Here is a 19,498-nt window from a genome sequence, read left to right on the forward strand (position 1 = left end):
ACACACATGCTAAAATAACAACAACTTACTGACACATAGTAAGAAATGGTTATAAAAAACTGAAACAGAAGTGAAACAAGTAGTAGGAAATTTTTATTAATTATTTTTTATTTATTCATTAATATTTAGGCTAATAATAAAAAAAAAAAAGAATCAAAGGAATCGTATGATCAGGATGTTAATATAAACAAAAATATCACCTTTCAGAGCAAACATTGACAAATATGTTCCAGCCATGTTCGTCACTTTGCGGTTCCCTTAAACATTTCCGATGTGGTCTGTGCCTATTTGCAGAGCGTTTCTTTATTTGGTTGTGTTGTGAGCATTTGCAGCACGTTTCTGTTTTTGCAGCGCATTTCTTTATTTGTTTGTGTTGTGCGTATTTGCAGCGTGTTTTCTTTATTTGGTTGTGTTGTGAGCATTTGCAGTGCGTTTCTGTTTTTGCAGCACGTTTCTTTATTTGGTTGTGCATTTGCAGCGCGTGTGTTGTCAAATTGATGTAGGCCTAGATGTTTTCTTCATTTGCAGGTGTTTTTTCTATTTGCTTAGAAATTGTTGAGCTCTCTCGGCCACCGTATGAGATAGTGTTTACTGTTACGGGGCGAACGAGATGAGAGACGTGTGGATCCATATGCAAAGCTTATTTATTAAAGACGTGGTCAAAAACAGGCATGGGTCGACAACAACAACAGGTATAGCGTAGACAAAGAGTAATCCAAGGACAGACGTGATCAATCTCCGGCGAACAATATCCAACAGGGCAAGGCAAAGAGAGATAATCCAGGTACACAGCAATAGTCCAGGCAGGGGTAAACAGAGTCCGAACTGGGCGAGACGAGAGGGTAATCCGAAATACACAGGCAAGAATCTGAACACGGGAAAACAGGCAAGGCAAGACTATGACTAGACTATGTAAACTAGGGCAGGCTCCGTAAAGTAGCTATCAGCTAAAACAGTGATAAACGCTGAACAATACTCGCCGTCTGCAATGGTTTGAGTGTGGCTTATGTAGTGTGTGTGATTGGCTTCAGGTGAGCTTGTGATTAGTGCAATGGAGCATGGGAAATGTAGTCCAGGGTGACATGTAACAGTTTGTGTAGTGTGAGAGTCAATGTAATTGGAAAGGGTGACCGCTGGTGGCAATCAGACGGATTCGTGACACTTACATACGTCATGTCTGACACTTACATACGTCATGACAATTCCCATTGTCATGCAGAATTGATGCGCTACATGTAAACGATATTCTTTGTTGTATTTTTTGTTGTAATGTTGTCAAAATAACGGAGTTCCTTTGGATTTTTTCAGCTTTTAAGAAGGCGATTCAATTGCCAAGGTGTCAGTAGAGGGCTGAATATATAATGTTACAATTTAAAATAGCTGTTTGCTATGTGAATATGTTGAAATGTAATTTATTCCTGTGGTGGCAAAGCTGATTTTTCAGCAGTTATTACTTCAGTCTTCAGTATCACATGATCCTTCAGAAATCATTCTAATATGCTGATTTGCTGCTCAAGAAACATTTCTGATTATTGTCCTATGTTGAAAACAGTGCTGCTTCATATTTCTTTGTAGAAAAGGTGATACATTACCATTCAGTCTGGGGTAAGATAAAAAAAATTAATTAACTTTTATTCAACAAGGTTGCATTAAATTGATTTAAGTGACAGTAAAGAGATTTATACTTACAAATTATTTATATTCTTTGTATTCATCAAATAATCCTGAAAAAGTTAAAGTATCTCAGTTTCCCCCAAAAAATAAATAAATAAATAAATTGAGCACAAATAATAACTGATAATAATTAAGCAGCAAATCAGCATATTAGAATGATTTCTGAAGGATGATGTGACACTGAAGACTGGAGTATACTGAAAATTCAGCTTTGATCACAGAAATAAATTACATTTTAAAATATCTTAAATAAAAGCACTATTTTAAATGTAATATTTCATAATATTAGTGTTTTTACTGTATTTTTGATCAAATAAATTCAGCCTTATTTAAAAAAATAAATAAATACAAGCCTTAATTATTTCAAACTTTGTATCACCAGTGTGTATATAAAATAATGCATGTGAACTATTTAGCATTATATTTTTATTATAATATATCCTAATCACAGCAATTGAAAACAAAATGAAATGTAATTTTGAGAATAGTATTTTAGAGTTATGAAACATTTTCTTGTGAAATTATGGAAGAAAGCCTGTATAGAGATATACAAGCATTCGCTCTTATCTTATGTCTGCTGAAAACTGCTACGTCAATGTTTCTATGTAGGCTACATTGTGGCAAATAACGTAAATGGCATTAAAATCAGCTCGCATTCTAGACTTTGATTTGATTGATTTATTTCAAACATTTTGACACTGACGAGCGCTTTTGAACTTCTGCACTGAGCCAGAGCACGCTAAATTAATTTGAATGTTTGACTCAAGAGGGCCACGCGGGTCATTCGTCTGGGCCGATGGAAGGATATAGGCTATGTACATTTACTATCATTCATTCTTTATATATTTACGCAATGTACAGTGGCAGACCGGGAAAACTCCCGGTGCTCCAGATGGCTTGTCCGCCACTGCTTGAATCTTATTGGTTGAGTAGTGTTCCAAGAGTGAGTTATGGCAGTATGTCAGAACAGCTGTGATTCGGCCGCAATATCTGGTGATGTGAGGAGAAAAACAATATTTGTATGATTGAAGTTTCATGCGAGTTGTTTTAAAAATATATGCAGATCAACATCTATCTGACACAATGTCCCACTCCTTCCCTAGAGTGTTGTGTCCAAGTATGGCTCTCAGTTCAAGGGGAATGCTCAACACGACGCTTTGGAGTTCCTTCTGTGGCTCCTGGACTGTGTGCATGAGGATGCCAGCCTCTCCACCAACAACAACTACAGCAGCAAAACCAAATCATCCAGCAAGGTAACACATATTCAGTCCTTCTAAACGCTCTTCAAAATATTTTCAAAGTCAACTAATTGTTGGGACAATGCAGTGACCAAAAACACCTAGGCCTACAGCCATACACAGTAAGCTTTACTGTTCAAACTGTCTAACAGCAATGCAATATAGTATGCGGGAAAACAGTAAGGCAAAAGAGTGTCTAAATGTCTAAATTCCCAGTAATTAGAAACAGTAGGCAAAAAGTACCCGGATGACCTACTACATCCCCTGAGATTCTAGAGTGCACACTCAATCGACAATTTATTATTTCATGTTGCCACTGGAGAGGAGTTGTGAATGGCAGTGAAGCAATGCAACTGTCACTGGTAGATCACAAGACAAGATATAGAACATACTTTTTAACAGTCACATACAATGTTGCCTGTAAGCTGCGCACGTGCGCAGCCGCGCACTTCATTCGTCGTGACCACACAGAAGAAATAATATGCCACGCACAGGACAGACACAAAAATAAGTTGGGAAAGTCATTTGATTAAATTCTAGTTAAGTGCGAAATAATTGCAATGCTCAGGCAAATCACTATAGACTTGGTGTCGCTATAGAGTTAGAACCAGTGAATGTGGTTTACAGGTTACATAGAAAGAATGATGTGTGCCAAATCAGTCACTGTAGAAATTGAATACTTTAATGGTTGTGTACAAAAAGCTCAACTCGAGAGTCAACGCAAATGTAATGACGTGAAATAAAACGTCATCTTGTTTTAAAGAAGAGTGGCTTGATTAAGTTGTGGAAAAAGTGGATGATGGGCACAGAAAGATAACAAAACTCTTGAGACATTTACAGTCACACACAGGTTTAGTAGTGTGCAAACTCTACTACATGGGGATGTTTTAGATAACTGTAAAAGAATTCACATGTTCTCAGGTAACCTACAATGTGCCTCATTTAGTTACATCAAGGGTCAAATCAAATATAAATAGCACATTACAGTTAAAAGTTTAACACTTTTTTGTGTGTGCTGCACAGGTCTGGTATAAATAATATTTTTGCTCAGGTGGCTGAAATGTCCGCCCAATAGGGACATTTTTTGCTCAGCAAGAAAAAAATTAGAGGGAACATTGGTCACAGAGTAAGTATCAAACCAAATGTAAGTGCCTACTTCACAGTATGCAATTAGAAATTTGACACAGCAATAAGAACATATCTACATAAGCTAGTCAAATGCATTACATGATTACCTGTTGTCATGACCCATCCTTAGTTAGGAGATGAGTGTTTTTCTCAGCACACAATATTAAATGTATTAAAATACTTTTTTGTTAAAGCTGGAGTATTCCGTTTCTGCGCTACTAGCGTGACGGAACAACAAAAATAAAGAATGCGCATCACGCTTCGCCTAATTCAAACATCTTTTTTTTTTAAGTTTAGCTTACCTGTCAAGAATAAATTCTGCAAATTCGTTGTATCAATTGAAACCGATGGGTTACTTAACGTAAACCCAGGTGCTTTGAAAACAGAGTGACTTGTTTCACTATGGGGAATGACTTTGGGCGTGACCAACTGCAGAAGCTCTTATGACACTACGTCTGTCTCTGACAGACAAGTCGACCTGTGACCATGCTCCGCCCCACCTATTATTTCCTCCCATACTGTGCAAGGAGGGAAGTGCTGGTAAAACAGCTCACTCTGTTATCAAAGAACCCAGGTTTACGTTAAGTAACCCATCGTTCATCTTCTAACTCCGCTCGGTGTTTCACTATGGGAGATGTAGACCACTCCCGGATTTCACACATATCGCTGCTATCACCCATAACAATTAAATGGACATAGACCTACCGGCTCCCAGCACTGCATGTGCTAAGGCTGGCACAGACACGTCCAGTCTATAGAATCACACAAAGGTATGTGGTGTAGCCCAACTTGCTGCTGAACAAATATCTTGAACAGAAACTCCCCTGAGTAAGGCCCACTATGTAGCCATACCCTTTGTGGAGGGAGCCCAAGGTCCAGAGCCATCCAGTTGGGGTCGCTGGCCAGCTTGCTGCCCACTGTGAGCAGGTCTTAGAGCCCTAGCGCCCACTGGACTCCCTCTTGCTGTCGTGGCTGCTGTAAAGCCCTGTCGTGCCGGTTGAGTGGCACTTGCTTACGTGGCAAACATCCTCCTGTTTCCTGAGGGTGCTGGTTTTCCTAATTTTCCCCAAGGGCTGGGCCATAGTAGGGTCATAGGCAACATCCATTATTTCCGACTTCTGCGCGTCGCTCAAGTCTGACAGGTTTAGCCATAACGCTCTCTTACCTGATACAGCCAAGCCCATCACACGGCCACAGCCCTAAATCATTCACCACACAAATTTCATCCCAGAGTGTCAGGTTCGGCACTCCTCAAGCTGTCACCCCGTCTCTACAAAATCTCCATTTGGTACGCTGACAGCAAAGTCACTGCATTCAGTGAGCACATGGACTGCCCTGTGTATTTATACATGCTCTGATACATTGACGCAGTCAGCCATTCCATCTTACTCGGCAGTGAAATCTGAAAGGAGGCAGAAATAGAGTGCCGATTTGGGATGGAGGTGATAGGCCATTGAAGATCCATGTCTAAATCGAGGAGATCAGAGTTAGCTTCGCCCTTTGTGTCCTCATCCCCCAGTTCACCCTCCTCGTGCATGAGTAGGCCCTCAAACAGTGGCGGCATATCCGGGGATTCGGCTTCCATCATGTCCGCCCAGCTCGTACTAGCTCACGTGAGATGGTCAGGTGCCGCAGATTGTGTGGCAGATTTGGAGCAGGCATGGATCCTGCTTGTTAGCCACCGCCAGTCTCAGCCTCCTTTCCAAGATTTTCACGGACAATGACGCACAGTGAGCGCACGTTTGTGGGTCCGCAAGAAACGTTTGAGCGTGCTTCAAGCCCATACACACGATGCACATGGGGTGAGGGTCCCTGCCCGAGATTGTAGCTCCACACGAGGATGGACATGGGTTTCATTCCCTTTGATGGTGGTGATGACCATCGACATAATGGCTGAGAAGTGATGCAAACCTGGTCTAAGGTAATTAAACCTTTAGAATAGCTCACCTTGACACGGACACTATTGGAATTTTTAAGGATGTCACTCAACAATATCCATTCCAACTGCCCTCGCGTTCGGTGACGGATTCCAATGACGGCCCGCCGGTTGAACAGTTTAGCGAAATCACCAAAGTCAGAATGTGCTGAGAGAGCTTGCTCCAGTCTCCCATAGGAAGAAAGTGCGAATGACTTTGGCAGGGGTCGACCTGGCTGATATAGGTGGGGCAGAGCCTGGTCACAATTCGATTTGTCTGTCAGAGACAGACGTGGTGTCATAAGAGCTTCCTCAGTTCAAAAAAAATGTTTTTTTGGTTAGAATTTTGTTAACCTAAAATGCTTATTCGTGCACTGATTTGTGAATTTATAGGATGGATTTACAGGCATTTTAAAACCGATTTAGTTTCCACTTCATGTTACTGCACACAGTGTGTTGCATATGATGCTCCCCACATACATGTAGTGTCTTATCAACGGAAGAAGAATAACTAGACATGCAGTTACATTCAAACTACCAGTCTTCTCTTGTGTGTCTCTTTACATGCTGTTTCTACTGAGTCTGAGACCTCAAACTCCATTAAGCTAGGAAGTTTCAGCCTAAGATGCGACTCCCCCCTGTGTATGATACATTGGCTGACTGGTTTTCCCGTTTCATTTGATAACTTTTGTACTAGAGAGAGGGCGTAGGAGTGGAAAATGAGTGGGTGGATTGGTGTGGGGGTGTTGTGAAAGTGTTGTAATGTTCTGTATATTTCACTGAGACCTTATTGTAAGTGTTTATTCTCTTTAGAAATCAATGAGGAATTGGAGAGCGTGGAATGTGCTCTTTAAAAATTCACTGGGGTGTTTAAAAGAAGGTGCAGGTTTGATAATCGCATATTCACCTTCTCAGAGTTTGGAGGCTGTTAGAACGCAGTAGATTGTACAGGGTGTCAGACAGCAGCAGGTCAGCTGAAGTCTGTGTTTTGGCAGTGAACACACTTCAGCCTTTGTCTGCTGTAGTGGCAGCAAATGAAGACGCCAAGCCTGCATGGTAATGTGGCAGCTCCATCAAGAGACATTTTTAGACTTATCACAGACTGGGTCCGTATCTCTGGCCCCTCACATCACACTCTGATCTCATCCAAACAGACATGGTTATTAACAGATAAATGACAGCTAGACACTTTCTAACACTGTTACTGCTTATAATTTGACATTTGAGTTCTAGACTCTCATTTAAAGCAAAAAAAAAAAAAGAGAAGCTTTTAACCATGTCTGTGATTGTTGAATATAATGTTAATTGTTATGCCTTGTTATAATTTTTTATTAATTTATAATTTTTGCTCATGGCTGTATTGCAAGTGAGCGGTGCAACATGAAGTGAATTTAGCACCAGTTTTTTATTACTGATAGACCTAATTTACATGCCTCTGATTAATGATTGTTTATACACACAATGAACATGCCTATGGTTGGTTACATTGGTGCAAAAATGTTAAACTAGTGCAAACGTTTCATCTGAGCAGAAGCAGATATTTAAAAAATACTGTAAGTAACATCTTTCATGGGTTGTTAATCATGGCATCTGCAATCTTGATTATTTTTTACATATTTCATGCTTTATTGTGCATCAGTCAATTCCAATTAGTTCCGGTCTGTGTTAAACCGGTACTTAACCAACAATAGACTCACAATTTAATTGTTTGTTTTAATTGATTGTAATGCATCATAACAGTTAAATTATGTGACTAATACCATTCAGTGTTGTTGTTTTTTAAACTAAAACTAAAGCTGTTATAATCAGTTTCCTTAAAAAAGGTGAAATAAAACTAAATCTGAATATTACATAAATCTATAACAGGGTGTCCGCGGGGTCTTAAAAAGTATTAAAAGTTGATAAATCAATTTAGAGAAAATTAAGGCCCTTAATAAGTATTAAAAAGTCTTAAATGGCATTTTCCAAGGTATTAAATTTTGTATCATCTTTTCATTTGACGTCATCTGTTACGGCGCTCACTGACTGACTGCGCCGCTGCGTGATAGTTGGGTTGCATTGGTTAGTCACTCAATTAATTATCCTGCGCTTCGTTCGTTCCCCACCTTCTGAATTATGTTGTATTGATAAGGAGTTATCACAAAGTAAGTCTGTTTAGTTGTGCTATCTTACAATCAATATATAGTAAATGTAGGTTAAAGTGTTTCCGATGTAACTGGTTAAAACTTGGACTGGTGATGAGGTCTTAAAATGTATGGAAAGAGTCTTTAAAAAGGTCTTAAAAGGTATTAAATTTAACTCCATGATTCCTGTATATACCATGTATAATATAAATATTAAATATTTTGGTTTAGAACACTTGTTGGAATTTGGAATTGGAATTGTCCTTCAAAATATAAAACAAAATTATATTATATATATTATAGATTGCATTTTTTTTTATTTTATTTTTTTTATATCAATTTGTTATAATTTCCTATATAGTTGCTTTTCTAAAGCTTGCAATATTGCAATGGGCCATAACCAAAGCAAAAAACTGAGGCTGCTGAATCCTCAAGGTAGAAATGTAACAGGGGAAAAACAAGTTTATTTTAAATAGAAGAGGGTAATGAAGTACATCTGTATGTTATATGATGCCTTTGAAAAATGTAGACTAATCACAGTAATCTAAAGGGTAAGCCCATTGAGTATTTCAAGATCAAGCTCTCTATTGTTGTTGTATTAGCGTGAATCAGGAGACACTCTCAGTGGGCACAAATTTATTCAACAAGGTAAAAAATATGTCCAGTGTTTCACAACACTGCCTAATTATTCACCTTGGTGTCTAATAAGCCAAATAACCGTCAAAGGGGCGAGAGATTGTGGGAAGGCCATGATGATCTTAGACCCTTTTAAAAAACCATGTCTCTGTCCACAAGTTACTTTCCATAGATCCGTGGCTGCTACTGTAAGAACAGTTCAATCAGTTGACCCAGTAGGCCAATGACATATTTACCAATGTTGTAGTCAAGACAAGCTCATTGGAGTCAAAGTAGGTTAGGTCTGAGTCAAGACTGAGACCAGAAGACCCTTGTCAAAAAAAAGTACAATTTAGCATACTTTTAAAGAGTGTACTTATTACGGAAATATTATACTTCAAAAGAATATTGAATACTAAAAGTTTTCTGGCACTTAAATGCATGTTATTTATACTCTCAATTGTAATGACTAGCATTTATGGTACACTAAAATATACTTTAATGTCATTGCTATTGAAACCTGTATGTCATGTATTTATTAAATGTATTTTTAATTGCACATTTGTATTGTTGAAGTTGCAATTTAGTACATTTAAAATATATTCACTTCAAATGTATATTAAATAACAAATTACAGTTAAAATTATAATCAAGTACTTGTGCATTAGTATGTACATTCAAACTTTAACCAAATTTAATATTATTACAAATTACAATTTTTAAAAGTGTATTTAAGTGTGCTAAGAAACATAGTCATGAAAGTATACTCTCTCTAACTACACTTGGCCTTTATTTTAATTAATATTACACTATCTAGAGCTACAGTTTTTTAAAATATACTTTTAAGATTTGAAGTACACTACGAGTGTACATTCAATACAATTAAACACACTTCTTTTTCCACAAGGGTAGGGTCGAATCCAAGTCAAGACCAAGTTCAAATGCTCGAATCCAAGACGAGGCCAAGACAATGAAAATATGGTCTTGTACTCATACGTGAGACAGAGTCCAGTCTGGAGCACTACAACACTGATATTTACAATATAAATGTGTCAAATATTTTAAACATAGTTAAAATGTTTTTAGAGAGAGAGAGCAAGAGAAAGAGAGTAAAGAGAGGGGGGGCAGGTCAGGGTTTTTTTTCTTTTTCTGGGCTGTTTGTCTAAGAATGTCAGAATGATTTGCCATGAAAGTGTTCACTTCAGTGGTTAACTTTAAAGGATTGAGAGTTTCGGAGATTACAACTCGCTCAGTCTGTCTTGGCTATAGCCTGCTATACTGGGCCTACATGAATGTATTTCTTTTTGCATGATAAATGTATATAGACGTATTCACTGTACCAATCAGAATCATGTTAGTTTTCCCACTTTAATATTTAACCAACAAAATGGAACCTTCTCTGAAGGAAATATTTCTCGTATATATGACTCCACTGCCTCAAAGCCCATCTGTAAATTAAAGTCCATCTGTAAATTACCTTCAAAGTATCAAAAAATAAGAGGGGTCAAATTGGCACTCTTATCCACTGAGCTCTTATAGATTTTTTGAAAATGGTGAGTTTCGCACTTGACGAACAAAGCTGCACTTCAGTTTCTTTGGCTGTTGTCACAAATATCCCACAGGTACATTTATACACTGAATCCAGATGCGTTTATTAGTCACTGTGAGATCTCTTTGCCTTGATAGAAGTGGTGCTTATATGGATCCAAGGACTGAATATGATGAAATATATTAAACATGAATTATCTATCTATAAAATTCAATCTTAACAAGGTTATAAGGCCACCCAGTGTATGCAGTGCTACTGTAAGTTACTGGTGAATCACAATTTGCTTGTGAAAATCTTTGTGCATATTTAAAGCACAAAGTGTGTACGCAGGCTTAATGAAAGAGACCAGTTGTCTTTACACACAAATGCTGGGTGTGACTGTACTGTAGTTTCGAACTTAGAGGGGTTATTCACAGATTGTTTTATGCATATTGTTGTCTAAAATCGGCAATTCAGTTCTCATTCTCATAGATCTATCTTCTGCATTTGACGCTGTTAATCTTCAAATCCTTCTGTCCACCCTCTGGGCATCACTGGAATTGCACTCCACGTGTTTGAGTCTTACCTCACAGGTAGGTCCTTCAGGGTGGCTTGGGGAGGAGAGGAATCCAGATCACATCAACTGGTCACTGGGGTTCCTCAGGGATCAGTTATTGGGCCCCTCCTCTTCTCTATATACACTACATCACTGGGACCCATCATTCAGGCGCATAGTTTTTCCTATCATTGATATGCTGATGACACGCAGCTCTACCTCTCATTTCAACCAGAAGATTCAACGGTACCTGCTTAGATTTCATACTGCCTGACGGACATCTCGGCGTGGATGAAAGAGCATCACCTGCAGCTCAACCTGGCAAAGACAGAACTTCTCATCTTCCCAGCCACCCCATCAGTACAGCACCAGTTTGCCATCCAACTGGGATAATCAACGATAATCCCATTGAATTCGGCCAGGAATCTTGGGGTGATCCTTGATGATCAGCTGACCTTTAAAGATCACATTGCAAAAACAGCACGATCATGCAGGTTCACACTACACAACATCAGGAAAATCAGACCCTTCTTAACAGAGAATGCAACACTGTTTCTCGTCCAGGCCCTTGTCATTTCTAGGTTGGACTATTGCAATGCTCTTCTGGCTGGACTTCCAACATGTGCAATCAGACCTCTGCAAATAATTCAGAATGCAGCAGCACGTCTTGTTTTCAATGGGTCCAAGAGAGCCCATGCCACTCCACTTCTCATCTCTCTGCACTGGCTTCCAGTCGTAGCTCGCATCAAGTTCAAGAAATTGGTGCTTGCCTACAGAACTACCACAGGCTCCGCACCCTCCTACCTTCACACTCTCCTATGCTTTTTCATCCCCTCCAGAAACCTGTGGTCGGTAAATGAGCGGCAGCTCGTGGTCCCATTGCAGAGAGGCACAAAATCACTCTCAAGGACTGTAACAACGTTTCGTAGATCGGGAAGGAGGAGGCGGGAACCGGCGAACATTTAAACATAAAACTTTAATCAATAAACACAAAACAAAAGTAAAAGCGGCATTCCCTCACGGACGACTGCCGCATAAAACATAACAACATAAAGTCCAGGCCTGGTCCTCTCTCGTCCTTCACTGTCATTACTCCTCCTTTTATCCTTCTGGAGCTCCTCCGTGGGACTCGAGACCGGTGAGTGGCGCAGGTGGCGCTCATTATCACTTACTCCACCGGCCTCGCTCCGTTCCCACGGCTCTCGGCCCTGCCCACTCAGCAAATTCTGATCACAAATGGTCACATGACGTGCATTTGCGATGCATGTTAATACCAAGAAGAAAAAGGAATGCACTACTTTAAATCAGATCACTGAAAACGCATCTTAATAGCATCAGGTGGAAACATGGTCATTATGTGTATGTGTAAGTAGCAATGGTTAACTTATTAAACAAAATTAACTGTTTTTATATTGTATTTGAGCAGAATTGTATTTGGGTAGGTCTTACATAGTAGTGCATCAACTGTAAATGCCCATTGTAACAACGTTTGTAGGTCGGGAAGAAGGAGGCGGGAACCGGCGAACATTTAAAGAAAACTTTAATAATAAAATAAACAAACACAAAATAGCGCGACAGCCCCTCGCGGACGACTGTCACGCACAAACAGAACCAAAACACAAAGTAAAGTCCAGGCCTGGTCCTCTCTCGTCTTTCACTATCGTAACTCCTCCTTTTATCCTTCCGGAGCTCCTCCGTGGGACTCGAGACCGGTGAGTGGTGCAGGTGTCGCTCATTATCAATTACTCCACCGGCCTCGCTCCGTTCCCACGGCTCTCGGCCCCGCCCCCACTCGTCACACCCATGTTTAGATTTATTATGGTTTAATATTTAATCCAGTTTATCTAACACATTCTATTTTGTTTCTATATTGCAGATATGTATGATATGTATTGTATGTGTCTATACAAGAATATGTCTTATATAATAGGCCTATTTCTTATATAACTATATTTTGACAGTGTCTATTTATACTTAGTGCATAAAGAGTATCTACCACTTAGTCAGAAAGTTCAACCCTCCCTCATCATATACTGTATGTGAAGTGCATCCTGCTTGAGGAGCGGGTGATACACAAAAGCATGTTTTCTTGTGTGGAAGGTCTAAACATCAGCCCATTTCATAAGTAATACAAGTAAATTGCCATAAAATAATCGGAATGACTTATTTACCAGTAAATACAAAAATGTGCTGTTCACACAGGCAAGGAAGTTCTGTCTTTTTTCTGGTAAAGCACCATTCACACATCAATTTCAAAATACCGGTAAATTTTGTGATATCACTGACTGGAAATAACCTCTAAATGGCTGCACCTCCCAGTGTTGTGTTTGTAAACATGGAGGGTATATGTGGTCAGTGTTTTTGTTGATGTTTTCATTTTTGTGTCAAATGTTCACATTCATGCAGCTGCTTTTGGCCCAGAGACATCATATTAGATGATTTTAGACATTTCTTTGACTTCCGCGGAGCGCGGAGTAAATGCATCAAATGCATTATATGATTGGCCCAGAGTAGACATCTTACATCAGTGGTTCCCAACCCTGGTCCTGGAGGCACCCCAACACTGCACGTTTTGCATATCTCCTTAATCAAACACACCTGATTCAGGTCATCAGCTCATTAGTAGAGAATTCAAGACCTAAAATTGGTGTGTCAGAGAAAGGAGACATGCAAAATGTGCAGTGTTGGGGTGCCTCCAGGACCAGGGTTGGGAACCACTGTCTTACATCAGCAACACATTCTGAACTTGTACATTCTCATACTGGTAGTCTTGTGTTGCGTTCACACAGAGCACCTTAACGGTAATGTTACAACTTCTCATACCATAAATTCCCAGACGAATTTACCAGAATTTTTTAAAATATCCTATTCACACATGATCTGTTAACTGTAATTTACTGGTAATTTACCAGTAAAGACTGTATGTGTGAAAGGGCCTATAGACACCCATGCATTGTAATTTTAATGTAAATGTTCATTAAAAATTTCATTTTTAAGTTTATTTTGAATTTGATTTCGTTCATTAGTTTTGTTATTATTGGTGTGTTTCCAGATAAGGCACATCACTATATGATTCAGCATTTTTTTGAAGGATCTGCCACTTTTGCCACACAGTGTGCCAGGCTATTATATTATATTATGGTGTCATTGGTTTCAGATTAGGCTGTCCCCAAGTGCCTCATAATGGTTGGTCACCTTCTATGTTGATCAGATGGCTTATCCCATTGGTGGCATGTCTAATCTGCAAGACTGAATGTAAAGCCAAGGCTGTTTGCTTGAAGTGAATAGACTCTGGCGAGACTTCTGTCCTAATCTGATCCCAGCTGTCTGGACTTTCCTTCAGATTGGTAGTGGCTGTGAAGACTTAGAGTAAAGAATAAACAAATAATAAGATTCTGAGTTAAAAACAGGAAAGCTAGAGACCCACCCTTTGGATGAGCTTTATGTTTATACATTTTTTTTGAAGATGGAGTGGCCTCACATGTGTCATCTCTGTGATTCTGTTGTGCTAAATCTCTTTCATGCTGTTACATAATAACTGGAAATCATTCAGCTTTAAAGAGAGTTTTGAAAACATGAATGATTGAACATTTTAAAAACGTGTCTTGGGGCTTCGTTTTGCAGTTGTGGAATGCAAGAATGTGTTCTGTGTGAACACCCTGTAAGAAACTTCCCAGCTGACATTTCAGCAGTTTTGTGGATGAATCAACATAATGCAGCGTTAACGTTGAATCACTGCTGAATTTTGTTTCTATTTCGCAAATGGAATCAACATTGATATCACAACATTTTTTCAACATCTTTCATACAGATCTTGGTAAAATTTCAGTGTTGATTAATAAGTATTTTGTTAACATTTTACAACATTTAGCATTAAAATTGTAGATCATTTGAAGGTTTTTCAACATTGAAGGTTGGTCATGTGCCAGCTTGTTTTGATCAAAGTCTAGTGGGACCTTATTTTTCAGGCTTCCTTGATACTGAATAGTCGACCAGTCATTCACTAGTCACCTAGTGACTAGTCAGTATAGTTTAGCAAATCCCTAGTTAGCGCATTCAGCGACTTAAATGCCTACTTGCATAGCTATCAACAATGCAACAACCAGGTGAACTTGATTGATAAAATCACTGGCAGTGGGGCTTTAGTGTGTATGTTGGTCTTGTCCCCAAAGAGTTGTCAACTATTTCTGTTCTGCTGTGAATTCAGACATTGTCCCAAGAACGTCTGTTGTAATACAATAGTAGAGTGATGGCTACCTAGGTATTTCAACGGGGGCCCTCTAGGTCAAACACACAATGAAGAGAGCTCTTTAGAAGCAGTGAACTCTGTCACACTAGATCACTTTTGGACAAGCCTCTATAAACACAGCTCTGAGATTGAGGCATTATGAATATTTAACAAGTTCAACCTTAGAGAGACAGAGAGAGTGAGTGAGTGAGAGAGCGAGAGTTAGAAGGCAGAGAGAGGGGGAGGCATATGCCACAAAAGAGGGGAACATTAGCCTGGGAATTGATCGGCTGAGAGGGCAGAATGCACATCCGGCTCACCATCACCCGCTCCTGAAACCTCAGGGGTGCTTTAAAACTGCACCATACACTGCGTAATGGCATCCTACCCTCTTTATGAACCCGTCAGAGCTGAACAGGTGTATTTTAAGCACTTTTAAACATAATAGACTTTTAATGACCCCCTTGTGAGATGTTTTGCTTTTTTTCCTTTGGTTTTTCCATCATATTATGTTGCTTTCACTAGGTACTAGATACATTCTTTGTGACAGACTTTTTTTTTTTTAAGTGCATTTATCTAAATTGCAGATTAAAATAGAGATAAAATTTAATTTTTGTGTTTTATACTTTCTGCATAGTCCAAAAACCATGGAAAAAAAATCCCTAATATATTTATACTGTGAAAATGCATAGTGAATAAAACTATATAAATTTGTAATAAAGTTTATGTCTGTGATCTGAACTGTTCATAATAATGTCTCTCTCCTGTGGTTATGTGCCATTGGTGTCCATTTAAACCCTCAGCTAGCAGGTACCCCCACCTGACACACATACATGCTCGCTAGATACTATTAAAGGGACTGTAATGGATTTCACTGCTGCTTGAAATATTTAACACTTTTTTTTTAGGAAAATTTGATTAAACCTATGAATATTTCAGATAAACTCCCTAAATAGTGCAGAGAACAACTAAAATATTCAAAGGCATCTAAACTTTTGTCTATTCTTTGACGTAAGGTGTGAGCAGTAGAGTATGTGTTGCTGATGGAGGTGTGGGCTGATTTTATGTGTGTGTGTGTGTGTGTGTGTGTGTGTGCGCACATGTTCAAGGCTCTTCTGGCATGCATCGGTATCCTATTGCTGTTTTTGAATCAGTTCTCAAGTAAAGATTTTCAAATCAGTGTCAAATAATCAGAAGTTTTCTTTGGGCTCAAACTAATTCTGTTTAAGAACCCTTTAAATGTTAAGAACTGCTCAAATGTTTAGGTTCATTAAGTCTCTTACGCTCACCAAGGCTGCATTAATTTAATAAAAATATAGTAAGAACAGTAACATTTTGAAATATTGTTACAATTTAAAATAACTTTTTTCAGGGTAGCCATTACTCCAGTTTTAAGTGTCACATGATCCTTCAAAAATCATTCTGTTATGCTGATTTGGTGCTCAAGAAACATTTCATATTATCATGAATGTTGAAAGAAGTTTTGCTGCCGATTCTTTGATGAATAGAATGTTCAACATTCATAAAAAAAGCATTTATTTAAAAATAATTTTTCTAATAATGTTAAAGTCTTTACTGTCACGTAACTTGTAATGCATCCTTGCTGAAAATTGTAATAAAAAATTTTACTGACACCAAATTTATAATATACTGTATAAATATATAATATATTAAAAAGAGCAGCTTGGACATTTGATTTAATTTCTTCTTTTGTGTCATGGAAGAAAGTCCTACATGTTAGAAGTAATGTGAATTTTTACATGGTTGCTTTTGTAATAGTTTTTGTCTTTCGGGTAAAATATTTTGTCAAATTCAGCAATCACATCAGGTACAGTATCTTAAGCGCACAATTGCTGAAAAGGTTGGATTGACTGAATCAAAAAACCCTTTCATTTTTGGCAGAAGTTTTCGTGATTAACATAAGGGTGAAAAATCAATGTCAGAATTTAAATTTTTGAACTATGCCTTTAAGGTGAGCCAGTGAGTCCTTGTTTCAGGTGAGAGCGAGGCCCCTGTGAGAGGAGATGAAACCTCAGTTATCTCTTCCTAAAGCTAAAGATTGTCTCTTTAAAGCACAGTATAGCTCATGCTGTGAGTGGGTGTGTATTTTGGATGTATGTGTGTGTGCGTGTTTGTGTGTGTTGTGAATCGCATCTAATCTCAGCTGGATTACATTCGCTGTGGGGGTGTATAGGATGGTGGGCTGGCATGCTGTATCATGGAGAGGTCTAGAGATTACTCGCCTAGCAGGGGTTGGAATCCTCACTGTGTGTGCACTGTGTTCACACCCAGGTGCTTTTTGGGATTTTGGTGCATTTTTCCAGTCATCTCAGCTGTATGCTCTATTTATCATCTGAATGACTGACTGATCAGCACCCAGCTGCTCTTCTTCCATTATCAAACATGGGTTTGGGAGTATCATCTATATATTGTATGGTATCCGTGGCAATCTATAAACACCCAAGCATAAAAAAAATATTGTGGTGCATGACAATATTTCTGCTACAGAGTCTTTTTGTAATGCATACCTCTGCAGACCTGTAAAACTATTCTTCAGGAGTAAAGGGGAAATGTTATCTGCTCTGATCCCACACATTTTATTTTACCACAGAACAGTCTGCACTGTTCCTTTCCTTGTACAAGATTAGGCTCACAGCTCTTTAAAAGCTGTTTGACTGCTACAATATAGTCAGCAGAACCCTTCTGCTACTTTCTTTCAATGGCCAGATTATCTAAATAAAAAATGTCTGTCTGTCTGTCTATCTATCTATCTATCTATCTATCTGTCCATCTATCTGTTAATCTCTCTCTCTCTCTCCCTCTTTATATATATGTATACATTGACAAAGAAACAAATCAAATAAGTTTTGGTAAACTTATATATAGTGCATATATATGCATGTATACTACCGTTGAAAAGTTCAGGGCCAGTAAGATTTTTTAATTCAGCAAGGATGCATTAGATTGATCAAAAGTGACAGTAAACACAGGAAATGGACAGTAAATATCAAATCTTTTGAACTTTGTTCATCAAAGGGATTTATATTCATTTCAGTTGGGATGTTAATTAGAAATGTTACTTGAACACCAAATCAGCATATTAGAATACTTTCTGAAGGATCATGTGACACTGAAGACTGGAGTAATAATGCTGAAAAGTCAGCTTTGCCATCTCAGGAATAATTTACATTTTAAAATATATGTAAATAGAAAACAGTTATTTTATTTGTAATAAGATTTCACAATATTGCAGTTTTTACTATATTTTTGATCAGATAATTGCAGCCTTGGTAAACATAAGTGACTTCTTTCTAGAAGTTTTAAAAAGTCTTACCAACCCCAAACTTTTGTAGTGTATATGCTCAGAATGTATGTCTTGGGGGTCGAAAATTATCTACATTTCCGTGTTCCAACCTTCTTAACAAAAGGGTCATTTTGTAGTCCTTACCACACTGATGACCAGTGTTGGGGGTAACGCGTTACAAGTAACGTGCGTTACGTAATAATATTACTTTTCTGAAGTAACTAGTAAAGTAACGCATTACTTTATAAATTTACACATGAATATTCGAGTTACTTTTTAAAAAAAGTAACGCGAGTTACTTTTTTCAGTTTCAATGGAGTTGCAAGCCTTTGCTCACTGTCGTGGATGTCAAGGACAGGATAAAAGAGGATTGTTACTGATGCTTGTGCCCTTCTGGAGCTACATTATTTTTTCCTGCTCTTCTTCTTTACTTTAGGCCATCAGGCCAGACCACAAGCTCCATGTTGCTTTACTAAAGCTTTACCATTACTTTAAACCTCTTTCACTCAGGTCGAATTACATTATGCATCCTGGTTTTAACCACACCATTTGTAATTATTTCAAGTATGTAATTCTCAATGTAGTACTATTAATATAAGAATTATCAATTACTTTAGATAATGTTATATAGTTAAATAATGCCTGTTGCATTAACAATATGGTCCCATCTAGCAGTGCTCTCCAACATATTTTGTTACTCTAAGTGTGCTTTTTTCCCTGCTTATTTATTGTAAGAAGTGGGAGAGTGTGGTGATAGACGGGAAATGTACAGTTGATGCTCTTGAGTCATAGCATCAACATCTCATCTTATCACATGTCTACAGGCTTGACCGTAGCATGAATATATCTGATTGGATAAGACTAGGGGTGTAACGATTCACTCGTTTTATCGATGCATCGATTACAAACCCTGTCGATCTTGAACATGGATTTTTGAATCGTGAATCGTCGATTTCGGACAGTAATCGATTTAAAACGCTAAGAATCGAATGAATCGCGATTTCTATAGCGATTCAGTGCTTTCAAAATATATACACATTCAATTACTACAAGCAGGAATTAATGGAGACCTTGAACAGTGTTCGTGCCTCGCATCTCTCCTTCACGCGCTCCACTAACCGCCTGTGACTGTCACAGGATTGCGCTCGCGCTCCGTTCGTTTCACTGACACATTTTTTGAGCAGCTGAT

At 38.4% G+C, this 19,498-nt stretch overlaps 1 protein-coding gene across 1 annotated transcript in view; it reads left to right on the forward strand.

Moving 5' to 3' along the window:
* LOC107757421 (ubiquitin carboxyl-terminal hydrolase 43-like) overlaps window positions 1-19,498 on the forward strand; it is a 38,072-nt gene that overhangs the window by 9,183 nt on the left and 9,391 nt on the right. The window contains exon 2 of the mRNA XM_016574890.1: window positions 2,778-2,927. Coding sequence (XP_016430376.1) covers window positions 2,778-2,927 — 150 coding nt within the window. The remainder of the gene's footprint in view (window positions 1-2,777; window positions 2,928-19,498) is intronic.

The sequence above is a fragment of the Sinocyclocheilus rhinocerous genome, unplaced genomic scaffold (genome assembly GCF_001515625.1).
Source record: "Sinocyclocheilus rhinocerous isolate Xijiao unplaced genomic scaffold, SAMN03320098_v1.1 scaffold1134, whole genome shotgun sequence".
In the NCBI taxonomy this organism is placed as follows: domain Eukaryota; kingdom Metazoa; phylum Chordata; class Actinopteri; order Cypriniformes; family Cyprinidae; genus Sinocyclocheilus; species Sinocyclocheilus rhinocerous.